This window comes from Hakea prostrata, chromosome 11 (assembly GCF_041222555.1).
Source record: "Hakea prostrata isolate BN-2017 chromosome 11, UWA_Hpros_2, whole genome shotgun sequence".
Lineage (NCBI taxonomy): Eukaryota > Viridiplantae > Streptophyta > Magnoliopsida > Proteales > Proteaceae > Hakea > Hakea prostrata.
The window spans coordinates 18,769,441-18,792,744 of record NC_142610.1 but is presented as its reverse complement, the minus strand read 5'-3'; the positions used below and the strand labels follow the sequence as shown (position 1 = coordinate 18,792,744).

The following is a 23,304-nucleotide window of genomic DNA, read 5'->3' as shown; positions in this document are numbered from 1 at the left end:
TTTTTGGCTTCAGTAAACGACCTGTGATCCCCTTTCTCATTACGGTATTGAGAATATCTCACAAGTCACATCAAGTTTACTATTTGGGTAAGTAAAGAACTTGAGCATCACATGGGTGCCAATCATTTACTTTGAAAAGTGAAGGAGAGCAATCATAAACCTGTTCATCTTTAGACTTGGAGTTCCATAGGTCCTAAAGACTCCTGGAGGGTGCAAGATCACCCTATTAGGTGTAGTCTTTACTTATAGCAGGCTTTACTAAAGCTAAATTTGAAGATTTAACGAACAAATCAGTCACAACTTTGAGTAAGGACTCTGGATTTCTTTTCCTTTTTCTTTTGGAGCTTTTTTTTCATCCATAGACATGATTTTTTTTTTGGGTAAACAAAAACCGCTAAGCAATGTTCGAACTGTCGAGTGTAACCTATGCAAGCATTAGCTATGTGCACCACCAGCGCAAACACTAGCCCCGTCAGTGGATCCCCCGGAGGCCTAATATTGTCTATAGAAGTCAGTAATGCCCATGCCCAGGTCAAAGAGCACACAGTTGTACAATGCCAGAAATAGAAGAACAGTGGAATTTTGAATTTAAAACATAAAGTTTACCAAACCACTTGAGAGTGAGCTTGAGACCATTAAACCACCACTCCCCGGTGGTATAGACATGATTTTAGTGTTGCATAGAACGGATATTGTTAACATGAAAAGTGATATGATATCGGATTTGATTATTCGTTCTTAAAGTTTATGTCGTGAGATCCATACCTGATGTTTCATTTAGTTCACACCGGCCATCAAAGCATGCAAACTGTAGTAATTTTTCTCCTACAGTTACAGATCACAAACTCTGCAATCTACTTAAGAAAGAGAGGGGCCCTGACACCATAGAGGTGTTCTGAATGGGATTTGTTATTTTCCATTATATTTTAATCATTCACATTGCTTGAAATAATCCAATTTCCATCTTACAATCTGCCCATCCTAGCAGTGATGAAATTAGAATGTACCCTCAATGAAATGATAGAGCAAGGGCCAGGCACTGAGTAACACAGGAGATAATGAACTCAAACTACAGAAAAGAAGATCAACACACAGGGATAAGGCCACCTAAGAAAATAATGACAGGGGCAAATATACAATGGAACCAAAACCAATGTGATGGCACTTCGCCAAGTAGTGGTACTCACCAACTGCCAAAACCATTCTGTCTGTGCTGAATATACACCTTTCTTCATATGGGCAAAGTTCTCAGCAAATGAAGGGCTTGCATCCAATTTGGTCCTTGTGAAAGCACAATCCGCCTCAAGGCTCGAACAGCTCCGGCAGCTATGATGGCTGAATGGTTCTCACTGTCCATGCTGAGGTTATACAGTATTGCTAGGCTGGCTTCAACAGCCCTCTCACTTCCTTGCTCAATGACATTCACTAGAGGAAATATTCCTCCCTTGGCAGCAACCATCCTTGTGCAATCTGCCAGTCCTTCAGATACTATTTCATTAAGTTCAACAACAGCAGCTTCTTGTGCTTCTGATGAGAATGAAGTCCCGATCTGTTCAATTAGTCTTGGAATTGTCTGATAAAGTGCTACATCCATGTTGATTGGGCCCTCAGGATCTAAATGGGAACCAGATAAAGACTCAAGTTTAACCAAGCATGCAGCAACCCAGTCTTTATTGTAAAGAGGGATATTTGACTTCAGTACTCTGCGCAACAATCTTGTGATCTGTAGTGAATTGATCGCATTACGAAATGGTCCAAGATCTAGCAGTTTAGTTAGCAACCTGGATGCTGCAGATACCACAAGACCAGCTTCTTCAGCTTCTACAGCACCCAGCTCTGGTGACAGACCCTCTATATCAGCTTCCTTGCCTGCCAAAATATCAATTAAGGAAATTCTCCAATTTTGGGAGGAAGAAATAGAATATGGAATTGAAACGTATGTACGTCTTGTTCACCCTCTAGTGGCAATGAGATGAACTAACACTACAAGGCATCCAAGTACAACCCAGAAACATGAGTGCCTGGTTCCGTCACCTGATCCCCAAACATCAAAAATGTAAATCAAAGCAGTGCTTGGTATTACTTTTTATTTCTCGTTTTAGTCCCAAGACTATTGTTTTTGAATAGTTTGTCACTAAGCATTTTAGGACATGAATATGTTTAAAAAGGATGGAGGTAGAAATTGGGGGGAAAAATAAAAAAAAGAATAACAAGTTAAGACCAGTTTTTACATTCTCAACCTATCTTGAATAAAGGCAGCCTGCTCCTGCCCAAGTTCTCGTCCATGTACAAGCAGCCTTTTGTATTTTCGTTTGACCATTTAGGTTATTCAAGAAGATTCTAATTAAGCATTCCTAATCACATTGGAACCTCTGCATTGTTATAGAACACAACAAACATCCCGCAAGGAGGAGAGGGAAAAAGGGTGATTCTTACTATTTTCCATTTGTTATCTTTCTTAGCTAGACAATTAGTGTATTCTAAATCAGTGATACCTTAACACAGACATAGATAGGAAATTTTCATTTTAGATGAAAGAGGGGGAGAAACCTCCTCAACTGAAAGAGACCCTCAGCAGACAGCAACAAATTTTAAGTCTTAGATGAGAGTAGATAATTTCCCTACCATTTGAAAGTGCATCTTGAAAAACAGCATTTAATCCAGACACCATGTCTTCTGCAATCATGGAATCCATGCATGGCTCAGTAATTGCTGCAAACTCAAGGATAGAAGCAGCTTTTCTTTGTAAATTCGGTGATGGAGTCTTCAGAATCTGAATGAGGCGAATAATGATGCTGGACTCCAAAATGTTTTTCCTAGCAAGGTTTGCAAGAAGTGCATTGTTTCAAATGTTACAAATGTACCAGAAACTCACACGTCAAGTATGCTTCAATAAAGTAAATAAAAAGCAAAAACCTAATGAAAATGGCACATACAATATCATGATGAAGTATTAGATTGGGACAGCTGAAGGCAGCAAGGATTTAGAAATTAATAGAAACCACAAAGCAAAAGGCTTATGTGCCTATATCAACTGCACCATAAATATGTGAAACATTTTAATAAGTAATCTTGGTGAAATGGTAAATTCATTCAGCCTTTGGCATGTATTGCAGCAAATAGCACAGGGATCTCTACAAAACATCAGGTGAAAAACAACGCATGCTAAAATTCTTGGCAGTGTCAAGTATCTTATTTGAGTAGCTGACCAGCCAATTGAAAGTGTGAACCACTACATTTCCTGAAATCATTTATCTTCCTTGCTCATACAAGTAGAAAATAAGTTTTGAACCCCCAAAAAAAAAGCAAAAAGAAAAAAGATTTGTCTGCTTGTAATCACCACCGATGACAAATTCAATATAACCTCTTTTATTGTGCAAGTCCACAGTCTATTGATCTCAGTTCGCCTAAGTTTCCATGGGGAGGTTAGAGACAGAGTAGCTTATGCACCTACTAGCCTTTGGTTGAATCTTGAATGGCCCAACCAAAGTAGTTCCGTAACATTTTTTAATCATCACAGCTATCATCTCAATAAAATAAATCAGCTAATAATTTTCAAGTAGCAAACCTGGCAGTTAATGGCACGTCATCTTGCTTTCCAACCAATGCTGCAGTAGTATCGACACTTGATGTATTTAATGACTTGTCAAATCCATTCACTGGTCCATCGAAGAACTGGATGAATTAAAATAACAGGTACATTAAAGCAAGTTAAAAGCATTATTTTGGTACAAAATAAAACAAGAGCCGGCTGACCTTCGACTTCATTTCTTTACTAGGGTCAAGAATTCGAGAAAGAATACTCAGAGTCTGCGTTTCCAGAAATTCAGCTGTCAGTACAATCAAGCCAGATTAAATATGGCTTTTTCCAGAAAATTTCTTCAAATTTAGACAACTGAAAGACCTTTTCCATCAGGCTTTCTGATGTATCTGTGCATTTCAGATTGTTCATCAACGGATGTACAACACCTTCTGCTTCAATAACACTGCAGAGATAATTGCTGCAGCATGAAATAGATAGAAAATTATGTAAGAACCTGAGGAACTCAATCAAATATAAGCCAGCATTATACTACTACTAATATATATACGGCTCCACAACCCAGTACAGAGAAGTACTCAATATACATGAAATAAGTAACAAAATGCACCTGATAGAAAGCCGCTCCAAGGCATGAGTTGCAGCCAATCTAACAGTCTCACTGTTATGATCAAGTAGCCGAACAAGATGCTTAATAGCACCAGCTTCCTTGAATGAAATACGCATGTGTTCATTGATAGATGCATCAGCAATCGACTCTGCTGCTCTTGAAATGGCAGACTCATCTTCAAGTCCAAGAATCAAAACTAGGCGAGCAACACCATCTGTCCAGGGCAAAAATGTGTGTCTTTGATCCATCAAAGACTCTGGCTGAGGTTTTCTACCCTCCACCTCTATGGCCCCAATACGTGCAAGAAATTGCTGCTGTGTTCTTCCAACTATCGCATTCTTCTTTGCTTCCTCTAACTCAATATCTTTGTCATGAATGTTTAATCCTAGAAGAAGCTCAGAGGCACCATATCGGGAAGGAACTGAAGAACTCCCTTCAATCTCTGTGCCATCAGGTAAAGAAGGCCATGACTGTGAAACTGGCCTAAAGGACTTATAGGCAGCTGTGCCAACCATAGGTACTTGAACTAGACCTTCCTCCACAATAAGGATTCTATAGTACTCATCCTTGGCGAGTTCCAGTAACATATTTTTTGCTTCTTTTTTAATGATTTTGGATCCTTCCATATCAATTTTTAAGAAATTTGCCTGCAGTCAACCTTCATGATTGTTAAAAAAGGAATTCCAAGAATCTTATAAGCAAGGATTGATTTTTTTTTTTTTTTTTTTTTTTTGGTGTAACTCACGAAGAATCATCCCCAACATGGTGCTGATCAAATAAAGAAATCTGATATTGAATTCTTAGGGTCAAAAAGTCATAGGATGAAGCTAACTTTAGTGAACAGATTTAGGTATAAACTTAAACAGCTATCACCATTGAAGGGTGTCTACATCCAACATGACTAGTCAACTCAACAAGAAGACGATCAGTTATGACTGAGTTTGGCATAGATACTCTGGGTTCATGTCAACTTCAGGTTGACAAGAGATGTACTCTCTCAGTAATTAGATCACCTTTGAGTGAAACCCCTTCAAACCAAAACTGATGCATCTTAAACCCCAATAGTTCCAGTTTTATTAGTCCATCCAATTTTCTGTCATTTTGTGTTGTTGTATGCCAAGTTGTCCTAACTGAAGACAAATTGTTCAATATCTTCAATGGGTTATGGTTGGCTTGACCTGTTCAACAAACAGGCAGCATTTGGATTGAGACATTTTTGTTATACTCGTGTGGACCCAAAGCGATCAGTCTACCCATATTACCAATAGAAAACCTGTTGCAGATAAGCAACTGACGATACTCAAGGTTGTTTTGACTAAAGCTCTAACTCTGTGTAGATGGGTTACACGCAGAACAAAGCCAATACCATCTTCTCACAGAATATTCTTATCCTATCCAGTATGTTATAAGAAGAAAGCATTAATCTGGACTTCTGTTACCCCTTACAACAAACAAACTACACCTCAGCCTTATCCAAATTGGGTTGACCTCCATCAACCCTTCAGAACAAAGGCATTATTGTGCTATACCCTACCTCAAACCTCGATGGATATTCACACAGACTGAGAGACATTTTAGTATTCACACTGAAGACCAACAGAGAGCCAAATAGAATAGTAACACAGCAAAGTTATTTAAAGTTGTTCAATCAGGCTGACAAGCACTACAAAGAAAGAGCACATAGTTTCTAGCTCCTTTAGGCATACAAAATTTAGTAGCACAACCTGAGCCAGCCAAGATTGGTATTTGGCTGCAGAGAAATACAAAAAGTGTTGAAAGGCTAAAAAGTTAAAAATTGTGCATCACATCCAAAGATTGATATTGCCGCGTGGAAATACATTCAAGCTAAATTAATGCAGTTACTCTGCAACATCACGGCTTTTGTTGTAGATTGTTTGTATTAGAAGCAGACTCAACTATAAGCCCCAAATCTTAGGACATAGGAGGTGCACTAATTTAATCTTTTAATTATTAGTACTGGGACCCATTAGTTCCATCTATAGATGGAGACTTCTGATCTCCTTAAAAGTAAGATGATGATACGAGGAGGATATCTAGAGGAGATCAACCAGAATATTTTGAGAATATCCTGTTCAAAACTTCCAAGGTCAAGAGGATATTTGCAAAGGGACCATTTAATAATTTCAAATTCCCAGTCTTCCTATAAAAGTCAAATTATAACCCCCTAACAAAGACACGTGATGTATTAGAATCACTATCTTTCCAATTTTTCCCCTCTACCTTGAACCACATCCGTTCCCCAGCCTCTCTTTGGAAAATAACAGATTTTCAATTAGAGGAAAAAAGAATGAAAAAAATGCCCATTATAGATAGGACTAGTAGTTTCTCAATCCAAACACTTTTTGTTTAGTCAATTTCCTAGTTCAGGATCCATCTAATGGTACCATGATTGGGCTTTGGTCTAAGGAAATGACCATGGTTACAATAACGCCAGTGTGCCTAGCTATGCTAGACTCATTGGCTATAACTGTACGGAGAAGAGAGTGTGTCTCACGTTTATATGGTTCCCTTGACTTATAAAAAAAAGTCATTATGGCAATTAATGTGTTATTAGACAATGACAAGAGATTAGGATCCATAAAGTAGTGTCTCTGATGCAAGTAAGCAAGTCCTTTTCCCTAGCTCATCGTAGAACACTCTCTCCTGGTGATCGAGCTGGTCCAAGACAAACTTTATCCTTTCAACTCTGCTGCACCACTGAGAGCATCAGCCTATGCGCCTTGAAAGTGCATCGGATGTGCAACTTTAAATTGTACCGCTTTTATATCCTTCCAAGTGCAGTAGACACTGCACTCGAGAGGATAAAGATCCATCTAAGAACACCTCGAATTTACAACCAGTCAGCTGTCGAGCTGATCATAGACCACTGTTGCAACACTCCATTTGCAGAGAGGTCATAGATTAGCTTTTCATGCTGGGTGTAGTAGTATCACGCTCATTTATAGTTTTTTTATGGAAAAAATGCAAGTTATAAAGAGGCTAGAACAAGTGCCTAAGGATAAACCGCCTATGATGATCCTAGGCAGGCTCCATCCATGCTGCACAGACTTGCAATATCAATGCAGACAGTGGACTGATTTTTATGCTCTCAACTCCGGCGCACCACTGAGAGCATTGGAAAGTGCATCTTCAAAGTGCATCAGATGTTTAAAGTGTACTGTTTTTTCATCCTCCCAAGTGCTGTAGCCACAGCTTGATGCACTTTAAAGTAATGGATGGTGCACTGCACTTAAGAGGATAAAGATCCATCTAAGGCCACCTCTGGTTTACACCAGCCAGCTATCAAGCTTGTAAAAGACCATGATTGCATTAACACCCTATATATAGGGAGGTCATAGATTAGCTTTTCCATTATCACGCTCATTTATAATCGTGTTATGGAAAAATTGCAAGTCATACCCAGAATTATACGTAGGCTGGGGCAACTGCCTAAGAATAAGATCGTGGATAATGACCCTAAGCAGGCTCCATCTATGAGGTACACATGTACAATTTCAGTACAGTGTCCTGATTACTCAACTGCATTGGTTTGGATGCACAAATTTCCTATGAAGACTAACTGTTTTATTTTTAATTCTGCATGATAATTAAGGATAAACTGTTGCTTCGATTGTTAAATTCCCATAGGATACTGTCTACTTTTTTCTTTTTGACCCTCTGGAGTGAATCTCCATAAGATGATTGTCAAATTATACACTCAACAAGTCAGTTCAGCTTCTAGGTGGACCAAACAAATAATTTGGGCATTCAACCCTTAAAAAACTTAAAAAATGTAAAATAGACTCACCAGTTTTGGGATAACTCCTGCTTCAACCATGACATTGTGAGTAGAGGGTGTCAAGGACAAATTTGCCAATACCCCTCCTGCTGCCTCCTTTACTTTCATTTCTTCGTCATCCAAGAACTTAATGACTGCTGGCAAGAGATCAGTGTTTGCAATTTTCACTCTAAGCTGTTCATCAACAGATAAATTCCACAAAATAGATATACTTTCTTCCTTCACCTGCAGAAAATATTCAAGCAGTAACTTGGCTTAACAGTTATGCCCTTAATAAATTCAGAGGATGAGATATTTATGCATACCTCAGCTGTCAGAGAAGGTCGACTCAGAAGACCAGTTATTTCTTCAATTGCTCCACTTTCAGCTACCAAGTCTCTGTATACATTAACAGAAGACACAGTCCGTAGAAGGCCTGCAGCTGCTTCACATGCAGAAGCAGAATCTGATTTGAGAAGGTTAATTGTAAGATTGATGCAACCATGGAATTGCATGATTCTATCAATACAATCTTTTCCCCCTTGAGCATATTTCCACAAAGTAATTATTGTCTGCTCTCTGTCAAGAGGATCATTGTCTAGCCCAAGCATCCGAACAAACAAAGACAAATACCCATCTCCAGAACTAGGAGAACTAGTTTTAACTGCCTCAGATTCCTGGAATTAAAATTTTGTTCAGATAGAAGAGAAAAAAAATTGACAAAACGAAAATTAATACCAGAAAGAAAAAGGCAATGAAAAAATATTTTGTGCATTAAGAAAAATAAAATATCCCTATCATATAAAATGATCAATTGGGAGAAACAATGGGATTCACATTTCATTTCATTCATTGAAAAGAAGAAAAAAAATCATTTTGTTGCTTCAACTAAACCTATACGGTTCCTTCAGTTACAGTATGAAAGCAGTCTTGTTGATACCATTGATTTCTCAAAAGGCTTGCAGTTTAATTAGGTAAAATGACCACATAATGAAGAACACCATATTGAACACTAAAGAGGTCCCAAGACTGGTAAATAACCAATGCCATTTCAATGATCCTAAAACTTAGAAATCAGCAATAGGGTCTCTAAGAGTAGGATCCTTTAGTTTTCCTAGACAAAGAATCACTTATTAGAGTCATTCTCAATAGGAAAGCTTGAACTTACATGAGGCGTAGAAGCTTGAGGAGTGGCGTCAACAGACCGAAAACCGTCGCTACTGGCACAGGTGAGTAGAAGATGAGAAGAGCGAAGCTTGGGGTTCAGAACGAAACGAAGCTGAGGATGAGGAGAGAAGGTATGGACTGATGGAGATGGGTGCTTTCTTCGTCCTCTTGTTCGGAGCGAGAGTTGATGTTGGTGTTGTTGCAGACTAGGGTACTTGAACTTGAACTTGAATCCAGGTAGAGTAGATGAAGCCATTGTTACTAGTAATCTAAAACCAAAGAAGAAGAAGAGCAGAAGAGGGAACTGAGCGAGTGGTGGCTTTTAGTCTTCTTCACTGCAATTCCCGAACATGTGTTCACGAAAACGCTCGCAAATCACAAATGGAGAAAAATATCAACGGGTCCAGAAACCAACGGTTCGTTACTTCGCCACCGGTCCATTAGCCCAGGAAAAAAATATATGGTCATATACGGTTTTCAGTAATGAAATGACCATTTTACCCCTATAAATTCATGTCAGAACTCAGACGACTCACACCCGAGTTATTCAATTAATCAATTACATTCTTTTAAGGGTGAAAATAATACGCATCAGCTCTTGAAATTACAATTAAGTGCTAAATAAGTAAGTTGATTGTTTCAAAATGACAAGAATAACCTTGAAAAAAAATCTTATTCTCATCAACTCATTTATTCTCGTCTCCTACTATTGTTTAGAACCTCTTCCTCTCTTGATTATAAGTCCCTAAAGTTTGAGAGATATGATCCATGGATGGCATTTCTTAAACTCAAGATATGAGACTAATATTGGAAAAATGTAGATAAAAAATATTGAGAGATGTTAATAATGGGGTCTAACTGATAAATTGAGAAACTCAGATGGTGGCATTAATATTAAGGGATAACTTGGAGGGTACCACTAAAATTTTCCCTTTTTTTTGGACCAAATTTTTTTTAAGAAAATGAATAGGGATACTTTTTCCTCATGCGGCGAGCTACCATGTAGCATCGATGGGGTTCAGGACTTTCTAAAACCATACAAGATAGATAAACTAAGCAATGTATCTTCCGCCTATCAAGGTAGAGGCGCCGCCTCATTCCTATGGTGTAGAGTAGAAATGCAAAAAGAATACAAAGTTTTGCCCTGACGAATAGAGGATCCAGACTAGGACTCGAACTTTAGCAAGCTCTCTCCCATGTGGACTCCTTAGGCGAGGACCAAAGCCTCATTGGATGCCACGTGTCATCACCTAAAAATTTTATCCACTTTATTAAAAAAATTCAAAAGAGAAAATGTTTGGCAGGGCCTTGTAACATACTCCCAAACGATAAGGAACAGAGAAGGGACAAAGAGAGCTCCAAAAATGAACTGTTCGTTGAGCTTCGCAACTCCTACAGCATTCCCTCTCTGCAACTCTTCACATTTCAGACAGTCTTCTCTCTCCATCACACACCAACCCAATGACAAGAAGAAACCCATGAAGGTGTTGTTTTGGTTTCCTTCTTTGCTGTTATTCTTTTTTGTCTCTTTAACAATCGAAGTCACCAATTTCAACAACCCTTTTCTGGGTTTTGTACAACTCCAGGTACTATGTAGCATTGGCGAGAAGCGGATGAACTCCTCAAACCTCTATAAATCTGGCTTAGCAGTCCAAATTGGTGCTCTTCTAGCCATTGTAAGAGAACAATTTCAATTCCATGACTGTGTTCTTGTTTATTTAGGTCAACTATATAATACAGTTTCAATTCAAATAGATCGACCAACCAGCAATTGCAGTAACAGGGGTCAATAATGAGGGAGATCTCGTAAGGAAACTCATAGAAGTTGGAATAATTGCATTTTGGTACTTCCTCATCATGCCAGTAAGGGAATTTCAACTCATGGGTTTCAGTCAGATTCTCAATTTGAATATTTCTCACTGAACTGTGTTACAGATATCTTAATTTGTCAATACAGCCAATCATCATGAACTGGCTTCGGCTCAGATGGTACAAGCGAAAACTTTTAGAGATGTATTTACAGTTCATGTTTGTCTTCCTGTTCTTCCCAGGGTAAGTGGCTCCCTTCTTTCTCTACATCAATTGAAGAACTCAGTCTGCCTCATTGATTCAAAGGATTGAACCCAATTCCAAACCAAGGCTCTCTAATTTAGCAGTTAAATCAGAACAACTAAGCTGGGTTTCTTCTGCCTATTCAAGATAGATTGAACCCAAAATCCATTCCAAGATGCATATATGACATGCACACTACTACATGGATCACATAACATTATATTGGGAGAAAAACTAGATCACCAATTTAAATAGCTAAGCAGCAAAATGCAGTGATGATTACCATACAAGTGATCCAGTCAGAAGATGCTCAAGAATTTATCCCAATTCTTGATGTTTAAACACACTAAAATTTCCCTGTAAGCAGTGTAAGTGAGTTCGAGTAAGGCAAACAGTAGTCTGAAATCAATCCTGAATAGCCTCTAAAGCTTGTCAAAATGACAAAAGATTTCTTCCTGTGTTCTCTCTGTTTTCTCTTCTACTTTCTGAGAACCAGTGTCTTTTTCTTCACACCCTACCACCTTTTCTGGATATATCCGGTGCCAGAGCATAATGCAATTTTGTTTCCTTGTGTTATAATGTCAGGCTTTCCCTGCTCAACAATGTTTCAAACAAACACACTAACTGCTCTGCAACTAGCTCACCTTTACTTCCCCATGACTCTTTTCTTTCACCTATAAGAGGAAGCCTTTACACTGCTCAAACCTATCTAACTGCACACTATGACATGAATAGGACTTCTAACAAATACCAAATGTTAAGAATCCGAAAACAGAGTAAAGAGTAAATCGGTTGATTTTTCGATTTCAATATTAAGAACCAATATGGAAAGAAAAGTATATTGGAGTAATGAATGTGACAAGGGTAAATTCAAGTTTTCATTAAATAGTAAAGATGAAGTTTTTACAATTCTAAGTTGCATATGCAGTAGCTATACAACTTCTTGTGTATTCTACAGGTAAACTTGTTAATGCGTAGCTACTCTCAATTGGGTATCTTTCGTGCTTGTTTTGGGACTAATTATCAAATGCTGCTTGTTAGATTCTGAGTTTAAAGTCTCTATTGTTTGTTTTCACTTACTAATCCTGAGGTGTTGCTTCCTTTTTATCACACTTCATAGCGTGCTTCTTTGGGCACCATTTATCAACTTCAGGCGACTCCCACAAGATCCATCCATGAAGTATCCTTGGTCTACCCCTCAAGACACTTCATTCACTGATTCAAAATCGCTGTGAGAAAAAATTGGTACCACAACAAGCTGCATCACTGTGTGATATGACATACAGAAGCTCCCCAAATTATCTGTGATTTGTGTGATGTATCTTGTATATATAATTGATCAGTTGCAGAAAACCAAATACAGTGTCCTCTTTTAACTTCTAATTAAAGAAAATTCTGGTCGAACTCTTAGATTAATTTTTGTTCCATATTTTCTTAAGAGAAGTGGTGAGAAAGATATTCATAACTTAGGCCTAGTATCTAACATGGCCTCGAACAGAACTAATTGGAAAGCAAGAATCCATGTAGCTGACCCCATTTAGTTAGAACAAGGCTTATTGTTGTTGTTGTATTTCAAAACCCGGAGAAGAGGCAAAGCAGATATCAGAGAGGTTGTCAAGCTTGATTTATATTCAGAGCAAAACTCAAGCAAAGCAGCACATCCCCTGAGGCTTTGCTTGTTTGGCAGTGACTGGAAATAATCAGAATCTGAGTAAAATCAAGCAAGAATTTTACTTTATCCAAGTACCCTTGACTAAAGGTGAGTGTAAAGGATAAACCTCTAAATTCAAGTCCACCGTTAATTACGGTGGAATTCAAATTCAAAGGCTTATCTTTTACAGTGGGCACTGTTGTGATTTACTTGAAACAACAACCAATTCATTTCTAAAATCTCTCTCTCTAATGCGTACTTTAATCTTGAACACAGAAATAAAAAAGTATTCCAATTCTGTCATCATAAAAGGCTATCTAGTTAACTCTAAAGAAAAGAGAAAGGAGGTTTAACCAAATCCAACACCCTTTAGAGTCAAAATTAGATCAAATAAGAATCAAATTAATGTAAAATGTTACTTTGCATGAAGCAAGTAAAGTTGATGATATTGCAGCAGAAGAGACCTGTAATCTAGGGAAGATATTTTCCTTTTCACAGTCTATTGACTAACGGACAGGATAATTTAAACCAAATCATTATATTAATGTAACAAAAATGAATGAAACACAAAACCTAAATTAGTCCTGAATGACTAGAACCAACTAAACCTAATCACCAACTATCCTCTCCTCTTTGTGAGCCAAACAGTACCTTCCATACTGCACTTGACTCTCTTTCCTGTATCTCTAGTTTTCACTAACCTTTTACCCCAAAAAAAAAAAAAAAAAAAAAAAAAAGAGGTTTTCACTAACCTAATGGAACTTTGCAAGGGTTAGAATAAATACTTCATACTCATGCCCCTTTGTTATGGGCACGCTTGCGGTCATCTTCTCTAGGCGCCGGACACAGTAAAGTCATAATTTCTGTTGGTGCACCAATTAGTGAACCAGTCTCTATCCCAATATATGTTCAGGACTGTTATATCAAAAATTTCTTCCACAAAGAATCAATTTCTGGCAACATGATGATGGCACCAGCAGCCAATACAATGCCAGTGAACATTGTACTCTTCAAGCATGCATTCCCACGTGATAGTCTTCCCAGTAACACCTTACAGTACTTGTCTGCCTCCTTGATGGAGGCCTGAGAACGAGCATCAATTCCACCAGCCAATTCTTTCTCATTCTGTATACAAGACAATCAATGATGAAAAGAATCAACTTAAGCATTTCAAAACCTAAAATATAACCACCAATAATATGGTACACTCATAAGTCGAGTATCCTCTGATGTAAAGCAGTAAAAGAAAGCAACCACAATGAAGAGTCAGGCGAAAACATCAAAAACGCTAATTCACCTTTCGTGTGAAGCTGTTGAGAGCCTCCTTTAAAGGGAAACGAGAGGAGCGTGAAACAAAATGCTGCTTCCATTCATCGGTTAGCTTTCTCAACACAAGAATACTGGCATCAAGATTATCGAGGTAAAGTTTGTCCTGTACCAACCATTATTTGTGCCAAATAACAGTCAAACTTATGATATCACAATAACCAAAAATAAAATGTGTTCTTCATGTTGGACCACCTAGATATTTAAATATCATACCCATTGTTTGTAACAATCAGGATTCTCAGTCAAACACCAGATGAAAATGTCAGTTGCTTCTTTGGATAAATCTCGGATGCCTGCAGAGCAATTCTTATATCAGTCCTCGTAATCCAACACAGCTAGAGGTGAATTACTATCCAAAGATGGAATCTAAAAGAACATCCAAATAAAAGAAAAAGAGGGCATTTTATGACTAGACTCACTTTTACCCGCAGCTTGAATTGCAAAGCTCAATATCTGCTGTGAGACCTGCTTCATTGCTTTACTTCCAGAGACACCAGAAATGGCAAGTTCTTTCAGAGAAGGATATATTGCATCAAATCTTTCGGTGGCCTGGATAAAAGCAACAATTAAAAGACTACCTATGACCTTACTGTATATAACAGTAAGCATCATATCAGATTTACCGAGTGATACCACTGTAACAAAATCCACCCACCTTGACTCGAGTAAATGGAGCAGGGAAAGTAACTCGCATCAACTGTTCAAGTGCTGAAGGTGGCACCAAACGCTCCCCCTTTCTAGAAACACTATTCACCAAAATAGTCTGAGCTTTTGGCAGAGACAAAAGTCTGCAGCAAAACAAGAGGGGGAAAAAAATTAAAATAAGAACTTACAAATCTACCAGAAGATTACCCATGAAAGGTTAGAAATATATTCAACTACACAAGCAACAACCTTTCCACTAACTGCAAAATCGAGTCCTGGGACTGCGCATTACAACTTGATTTGCCACTGACCATAGGCAAGAGCATACGCACCCACGAATACATCCCTACAACCAGATCTCCTTGGGAGGCCTACACAAGCCAGATTTAATTATTGTTAAAAACCATTTGTTTTTTCTCCCAAAAATTCCAGATATTGTGTTCAATAAATTAATCATCTATCTTACCTGAGCAATTACCCAGATGATAACTGGAAGTGTATCTTGGCCTTGATATTTAGAATTTTCCATCAAGTTTGGCAATATAGTGATCAACAAGTCAGGTTTTCGGCGCAATACTATTGCCAAAACGACAAAAATTGCAACCTGCAATTAAAAAAATCAATTACAAGTCCCCACATGTAAACCATTCCATAGTAGGAAAGCAAGGGATTTTCAAATGCGTGCTCCGCAGAAAGAAATATAATAATAAAGGAAACCTAAGATATGGCACAAGGGACTTACATTATGCAAATTTAGGAGAGTTATTCAACTACCTTTCTACACACAAAAAGAAAGAATACAATTTTCTCTTTGGCTGGACCTAATAAGGCACCAGAAATGCCAGAATTTATTAGGCATACGAAAGTACTGCAGTTGTCTCACATCCGACAGTAGTTGGAATACTAACGGATTAAAAACCTTCTCAATGGAAACATGAGGTTAGTGTCAAACAGAATATTGCTCTTTGATCATTCTCACTTTCAGAATAATCTCAAGTAATTTCTTTGATGAATACAGAAAAGGTAGAAGGCTACAAAGCTATCAGATTATATGCATTCATATATTAAAAAAACCTGTGAATGAAGATGGCACCATATAATGCTAAAATTACCTGAGCCTTAGATGGAGCCTGATGAGCCACCTTCTTGGAGCCCTTAGCAGGACCTTGATGAATTGCTATGTCAGCTAGAATGCTGTCTAGTGACCACAAAACAAAGCCAACAAGAGCATCAGAAGAATGCTGGCTTATCCAGTCAGCTGATGTCTTATAAACAGCCTCAGAAATGTGAGAAAGAGGTATCTGGCAAAAATAAAGTAGCCAGTTAAAAGGGGGATCCGTCATCAATAACTTAACTTTAAAGTGTGAAGACACAATTTCTGAAAATACTACACAAGGCATACATACAGAAAGGCAAGCAACAAGAATAGGCTGTAGTAGGACAACTTCATAAAGGGAAAATCTCTAAAACATGAGAATCCAGAAAACACTAGCTTATGGTTTAGTTTAATCCAAAAGCTAGGGATCATCTCCCATCAAATAAGAAATTTGATGTAACTAAATTATAGAATCTTCAAATATTAAAGATCTTTCGTGTGTGTATTTTTGTTTGTGTGTGTGAGAGAGAGAGAGACAGAGAGAGATGCATGACATCTAAGAAAATTAACATGTTATGCTCTGTAAACCAGACCTAGCTGCATATGTGAAGAGTAGGATCACACACCAATCAAACTAAGCAAAAGATCAAATTGAACAATGATCATGAATTGGTTTATAATAATATGGAAATTAAGGCTGAAAATTGAAGGCCAAAATAAGCAAACATATACAAGAAAACGATAAAAAAATTCTTGCATGAACAAAACACATAGAAACTAAAACTGAAGTTAACATCAACATTGGAAAATCAAAAAGAAACAAGGGAAAAACTAAAAAGCAATTCAAGATATAAACATGGAGTGAAGACAATCAAGCAAGTGCAGAAACCTTCTACATTATTTCTAGGCGCTTTTGAACAAAATTCAGCACCAATCATCTGGCATTGCTGCCACAGTGTGGATGCCGCATGAATTCAAAAATAGTAAGATGAAGAAGAAGCCTTGACCCAACTAAATGGGGTCGGCTACATGGATTCATGGCTTCCAAACAACTTTATTTGAGGCCATGCTAGATACAAGGCCTAAACCATGCATATCATTTGTCACCGCTTCTCTTAAGGTTATTTAGGTCTGCACATAGCTTTTCTAGTTCTTTCAGTCTAGGTTATATCACTTCTCCGTATAGGAGCATTTACAGGCCTCCATTGAACGTAGTCATGCCACCCCAAACGACTTTTTCGTCATTTATCACTTATCGGAGCTACTTTCAAACCAACTCTAATATGATCATTCATTATCTTATTATTCCTAGTTTTACCACCCATCCATCTTAGCATCCTCATTTCTGCTATACTCAGCTTATCTATTCGATTAATTTTTACAGCCCAATACTCTGCACCATACATCATAACTGGTCGATCGGTCCAACAAAATTTTCTTTAAGCTTTAAAGGAATACGTCTAACACAAGACCTTGACACTCCTCCCCACTTCATCCATCCTATTTTAATATTTGAGAAACATGAATTAACATGATAAAAACCGCCCAGCCAAAAACGAAACAATAATCCGGTTACAGCAACCAACCAAACATGGATACTAAACCGCCAATTATAGTTAATTCTTCTCTCTGGGAACCAAGACAATGCATCCGAATCTCTTCTAGCATTACATTAGCTAATCATCTACAGGGAAGAAAGAACAACTTACATCAACGATCTTTGCAACTGGGGACTCCTTGAAAATTTTTGTCCACGGGAACTGAGCTGAGTTCACCGCAGAGAAGGCCCGACCGAAGTAATCAGCAAAACGCATTAACTGGATATCCTGCTGTGATTCGTACGACACCTACACAAGGGGGCAGAACGAAATAAAATACAAATTCCAACGAAGAAAGTCAAGAAACTAAGAGCCGGAGAAACTAAGAACTTACCGTAACTTCAACGAGGTAGGCATTGAGATGAGAAGCATCTATATTAGAAGCAGCATCGGCCACAGTAACCTTAGGTTTCTTGGGCTTCTTCCGCTTTGGCTTCTTAGCTAAAGCAGTCCCATTCTCAACAATAACTGAGACTTCAACATTGCCACTCTCTTCATCATCATCGTAATGGTGTTTCGATCTGGGTACACCCGCAGCAGCTGCCGCCGCCGCCTTCTGAGCTTCTAGGGCTCTGCGGCGTTCTTCAGATTTTTGCTCCAATGACCGAAAAACGTTCGACTCGTCGCCACCTACGGATCCATCGATACCAAATTTGCCAAGATCGGAACCTGCATCTTTATTCTTCGCCAAGTTTTTCCTTCGACGTTTCGCATAACTAACCTTTTGCCACCCATGATTGTCGTTCTCGCTGTTGACACTGTTCTCGTCCTCATAGTGAACATCCGATTCCAGAGGAACGGGATTCTCATCCATGATTATAAAATGACCTGTTTCGGGATTCGATTTTCCACCTTCTCTCTTCTCTCTACTGCTCCTACTGGTCCCCTTTCGAGTGATCACGCACACATCCAAATAAAAACAATAAAATAAAGAGTGAAGCTTTGGGTTTATAAATAGGCGCAAAAGCTTTTTGTTTATATAAAGCTTTGACCACTCATTTCTAAAGAATTACGAGATTACCAAGTATGATTTGGAATTTTAGATTTTGTTGGTAGACTGTACTTTCCAATGCTCCAGATCTTTTAAAGGCACGTGAAGGAATTCTCCTAACGACTAACGACATTTTCGGAGTGATATTCTTAAAAAGTCTATGGAAATTATTACTGTGCATAATTGATAGGTAGAGATATTATATGGGACTTTCCTTAAGTCCTGCGCATTGAATGTTGAACCGTCATGTGGAACATCTTGGTCTGTCGGATCGAAATCTTAGTTGAAATTTCAATTTCGATCAAAAATGAGCTTGACTGTCATGTGCAAGGAACGAAGTTCCGGAAATATCGCCCGGTTCGCTGGGTAGCGAACCGGGCGAACTGGCGAAATATCGCCGATATCTTGGCGATATTTCGCCCCCCATATAGAAAATTTCGCCTTTAATTTTTTTGTGTTTTTTACTCAATAATTTTGATAAATTTGATGCTTATCCTAATCTTATACAAATATGTGGTAAATTTGAATTATTTCCTAAAAACTATTCCATTTAAATTCTCTTACCTATTTACGTTTAATATGTTACCTTATGAGGCCTACATCATTAGGACATAATTGGAACGATTATCAAATCACTCTGAAGATTCTTTTATAAGATTCATGAATAATTTAAATTGTTTCCATAAATTATTTCATGTATACACTCTTCCCTAATCACATTTGGCATGTTGACTTTGATAATTTAAATTATTTCTTAATAAATATTTCCATTTAAACCTCCTGCCTAGTCACATTTAACGTGTTACCTTCTAAGGCCTAAATCATTAGGACATAGTTGGAATGATTAACAGACGATTCTATTACAAAATCTCTTCATAATTTAAATTGTTTCCATAAATTATTTCATGTATATACTCTTACCTAACCATATTTGGCATGTTGACTTTTGAGGATTAGATCACTAGAATATAGTTGGTAAAATTGCTCATTAATCTTGAAGATTTTGCTATAAAAAGTTTTTCTATTTAGAAGTTATTCTATGTAGATTCTCCTCCTAATTACATTTAGCACATTAACTTTTGAGTTTTGAATCATTGTGATAAAATTGGTAAGATTGTGATAGAATCGCGAGAGAAATCGCCTAAAAAGTGCAAGAAATAGTATAAAATTCACACACAAAAAAAATTAAAAAATTAATTTTTTCCGAAATATCGCGAGGTTTCGTGATATTTCGCGATATATCGCCAGATATCGCCGATTTCTCGGCGATATCTGGTAAATGTCGGTTTCGCCCCTGGTTTCGTTTCGCCAGGGGGCGAAACTGACGAAATTCGCCGAAACTTCTTTCCATGGTCATGTGCACTAAGAATGACTGAACCAATTTCGTATTATATGCCACTCTCATAGTTGAAAATCCAATCACATATATAGAAAATCATATACAAAACTTTAAGTGGATCTTCCATCCTAACAATGTCTTTACACCTTTCTATCAAATATTACGAGTGTTACTCTCTATTATACATTTAGGAGGGAATTGATATCATTTACCTTTCAACTAGAGGTTTGAGCTCTCGTCACACCGTTGTATCACATATCAGGAGGAGTGCCCACATTTGAATTTGGACAAAATGAACATCTTCCACTTAATGCATGGTAAAGAGGTTGATGGGTAATGAAATATATAAAGAGGATTAGAGATAGACCCACCTAGTGAACATATGATAAAAGAATGTAAAAATAATGTTATTCACGACCCTGAGGGGCAGAGGATCCCAATTCCAAAAGCCTCTTGGTTACGACCCAAGTGGTTCATATTTGCTAAGTGAACATTGGTCTGGGGGACTAAATCTCGGACTTGGGAACAAGCTCAGATTGTGGTTTGAGTGAACTGAGATAATGATCAGACAAGCTCAAGGCTAGATGCTCTGGAACGTCTTTTCTAACCTCCCGAGCAAGGGTGTCAAATTGGTACAAAATTGGCATTTCGTATGATATCGATATGTATCACGTACCATAATACCTAATACAAAATGTTACAAATATGTCATACCATTATTGTATCATATTTATTTGATACAAACGATCTTGACATTTGTCAATGCAGGGTTTGTAGAGTGGTAAGATCCATACTTCTCAGTGGAGAGATCATGGGTTCGACCCTACGGACGACAAGCATCCCCCCTAATGATATAATCAAGGTACGTGCAAGCTGGCCCGGATGAACCTCAGATACCACCGAAAAAAAAAAACTATAGTGGTGAGAAGTTTTCTCCAATGTGAATTCAGTTATTAGCCTAGAGACCAACAAATTGCGGATTTTCTCGCTCACCAAGTTCCTCTGGTGCAAGAGCTTTTTTTTAGAGTTTCAATGTCTTTTTTTGTCGAAAGAATAAACTATATTAGACTCTCTAAGCAAACATTCTTGGAGACAATAAAATAAAAGAGTTGTCCAACATAAAGAGGAGGGTTCAGGCAAACAATGGACCTCTAATATATACATAATTAATCAATCTCGACACATGCATATCCCTCCTGAGTTGTGAATTATTACGTTTACATCCCTTAAACTTTATCATATCACTAACAAGTAAATTTCCTATGTTTTAGAATTACTATGAAACACACTTTTACTGTTAGACTTATGGGACCAAAGATGACTTAACATTATCATATTTTCAAAATTTCCGTGCCAGTATTCAAGAAAAAGAAAAGAGGGATGTAGTAATGTAACAATGACTTTTGAAGTAATTTTCAATTTTTTCATGAGAATATTTTTCTTTTTAATTTAAAATCAATATGTCATACAATAGAAAAAATCCCAAATGGATGTGAACATAAATACATAATATTTTGTAAACCCAGAAAGTGCATGTGTGATTTACTCTAAAATATGCTAACATTGATGTTACAGTATATTACCTAATCCGATATTTTTTATATTTTGATGCCAAAGGGTTACCATTTGGGTCGTATCTCTCTTAAATTTTTTGTTACAATTTTTTATTTATACGTCTCAGTTGATTTTGTGGTCAAAAAGTACAAGGAAAACACTTTAGGAGATGATTTAGATTCAGGTCATGAATTCTTTTACTACATTTTGTATGGAACCCATGTCTCATGTGGATAAAAAAGTTCATGAGTTCTACATAAGTTTCGCACAAAATGTATGATGAAAAAACAGAAATACGTAAAGCACTCCCGACGGGAAGGTGATTCGGACTCATTAACGGATACCTAACCCCATATGATTAATTACATATTTGCCCTTAATGAAGTCATAAGAACTAAAACGTGCATCTCATCTTGAAAATACAGATCCAGCCAAACCATCCACGAGAGAGAGAGAAGGGGTTCGTTCGTTGGTGAAGTTTTGATCGAACCTCAGATCCCAAGTTTTCCCCCAAAAAGGCAAAGACCAAAGGTGAAGCCATCCCTTCCATGGCCATGGCTTCAACTCCAACCCCAAACCCAAACCCAAACCCAACCCCTCCACAGCAACAACCCCAACTCCTCCCCATTAAGGTCGCAGCTCGCAAGCTTCCTGTCAAACGCAAAACTCCCGAAATTCCATCAAACCCTAGCCCTATCTCTGTCCGTTTTCCTCCCTCTGCAAACCAGATCCCCAAAATCGAAGCAACTTGCGAAGAAAACCACAACATCATCATCGATGGCGACGAACATGACGATCTCAAGCCTCCTCCCTTCAAATTCCATCGCATATGGCCCGAATCAGACGAAATTCGATTCCTCCAAGGTCTCCTGGAATGTTCTACAGATGGGTTTGTCTTCCCGCGAGATCTGCCTCTCTTTTACGATCGTTTCTCACAATCCATGCCTCAACCCTACACAAAATCTCAGCTTTCAGAGAAGCTTCGTCGTCTTCGTAAGAAATTTCGCGTCATCTCTACCCGAATTTCTCTTGGGCTTGATCCTTCTCTTCTTGCTCCGCACGATCGTGCACTCTTTGATCTTTCCAATCAGCTTTGGCATCCTTCATATGCCTCTACCTCTCCCTTCCAATCTAATAAGCGAAAATCTTCTACCTCTAGGGTTAGTGTTTTGGTGAATTCATCTCCTCCACCACCACTAGTTCAAGCTATCAACAACGAGGCCTTAATCATCGAAGAAGATACTAAATTGAACCTAGAGAACGATCTCGGCAGGGAACATGAAGAGGAGCAGTATTTGCCAATCGGTGAAGACGGTGGTGGTTTCGCCGCCGCCGCCGGTGGTGCTGGGCTTGCACGCTTGGCGGCGAATACAATTTTGGATGTTTTCGATAGGTCACTCAAGGAAGTGAGAATGACTTTTTCCACTCCAACTGAATCATCGGAAATGGAGCTTGAGAAGAGATGGCGAGAGCAGAGAGCGGCGGAGCTTGATGTGATTGCTCGTCGCTTGAGATTGGTTCTGGAGAAATCCATCAACGAACGGTGAAACCACTTCTATTGATGTAAATTGAATGTACAAACGTTAATTTCTTCGATCTATTTATCGTCTTCTTTAACATAGCCTTCAAATTCCAACTCTTATGGCCCTTTCTTTTTCTTGGTTTCTCTTCTATTGATTAATTTTCTGGTTGATTTTGTATATTTGATGACAAAACATTCAATTCTCAATATTTCAATTCACAAGTCCAAGTACAGGATAAGCTTGCTTTTTAATCTAGTCCAGGGATCAAAATTGACAGATTTGAAAACAAAAGTTCAGATTAAGATCAATTGCAGAAGTGCAAACTGCAGCATCAAAAGCTTAGATCTTGGGCCTTTTCGATTGGGTTCGACAAAAGTTTCCCATGGTTTTGAGAACTTGCAGATGAGTAACTTCACAAACAGACAAACTG

The 23,304-nt window shown here is 38.1% G+C and overlaps 4 protein-coding genes across 4 annotated transcripts; 2 read left to right on the top strand and 2 right to left on the bottom strand.

The window, feature by feature from the left end:
* Nucleotides 1-593: 593 nt before the first annotated feature.
* LOC149000580 (ARM repeat superfamily protein) lies at nucleotides 594-9,506 on the bottom strand. Its single transcript, XM_089139585.1, has 9 exons — nucleotides 9,098-9,506; nucleotides 8,256-8,606; nucleotides 7,960-8,175; nucleotides 4,152-4,798; nucleotides 3,905-4,001; nucleotides 3,757-3,810; nucleotides 3,569-3,675; nucleotides 2,626-2,816; nucleotides 594-1,869 (listed from the first exon to the last, which is right to left on the bottom strand). The coding sequence occupies exons 1-9, from the start codon at nucleotides 9,350-9,352 to the stop codon at nucleotides 1,232-1,234; spliced, it is 2,556 nt and encodes an 851-aa protein (XP_088995711.1). The 5' UTR covers nucleotides 9,353-9,506; the 3' UTR covers nucleotides 594-1,231.
* An 890-nt stretch (nucleotides 9,507-10,396) lies between these two features.
* Nucleotides 10,397-12,572, top strand: NDHL (inorganic carbon transport protein-like protein). The gene is made up of 5 exons (XM_089140631.1): nucleotides 10,397-10,580; nucleotides 10,683-10,772; nucleotides 10,852-10,959; nucleotides 11,054-11,148; nucleotides 12,269-12,572. The coding sequence occupies exons 1-5, from the start codon at nucleotides 10,461-10,463 to the stop codon at nucleotides 12,381-12,383; spliced, it is 528 nt and encodes a 175-aa protein (XP_088996757.1). The 5' UTR covers nucleotides 10,397-10,460; the 3' UTR covers nucleotides 12,384-12,572.
* A 246-nt stretch (nucleotides 12,573-12,818) lies between these two features.
* Nucleotides 12,819-18,366, bottom strand: LOC149000578 (uncharacterized). The gene is made up of 10 exons (XM_089140630.1): nucleotides 17,802-18,366; nucleotides 17,579-17,716; nucleotides 15,886-16,074; nucleotides 15,240-15,377; nucleotides 15,023-15,144; nucleotides 14,784-14,916; nucleotides 14,548-14,677; nucleotides 14,342-14,421; nucleotides 14,097-14,231; nucleotides 12,819-13,924 (listed from the first exon to the last, which is right to left on the bottom strand). The coding sequence occupies exons 1-10, from the start codon at nucleotides 18,279-18,281 to the stop codon at nucleotides 13,718-13,720; spliced, it is 1,752 nt and encodes a 583-aa protein (XP_088996756.1). The 5' UTR covers nucleotides 18,282-18,366; the 3' UTR covers nucleotides 12,819-13,717.
* Nucleotides 18,367-21,792: 3,426 nt separating this feature from the next.
* On the top strand, nucleotides 21,793-23,263 carry LOC149000577 (uncharacterized). The gene has a single exon (XM_089139792.1). It carries the CDS (start codon nucleotides 21,900-21,902, stop codon nucleotides 22,896-22,898), a length of 999 nt encoding a protein of 332 aa, XP_088995918.1. The 5' UTR covers nucleotides 21,793-21,899; the 3' UTR covers nucleotides 22,899-23,263.
* The last annotated feature ends 41 nt before the right edge of the window (nucleotides 23,264-23,304 follow it).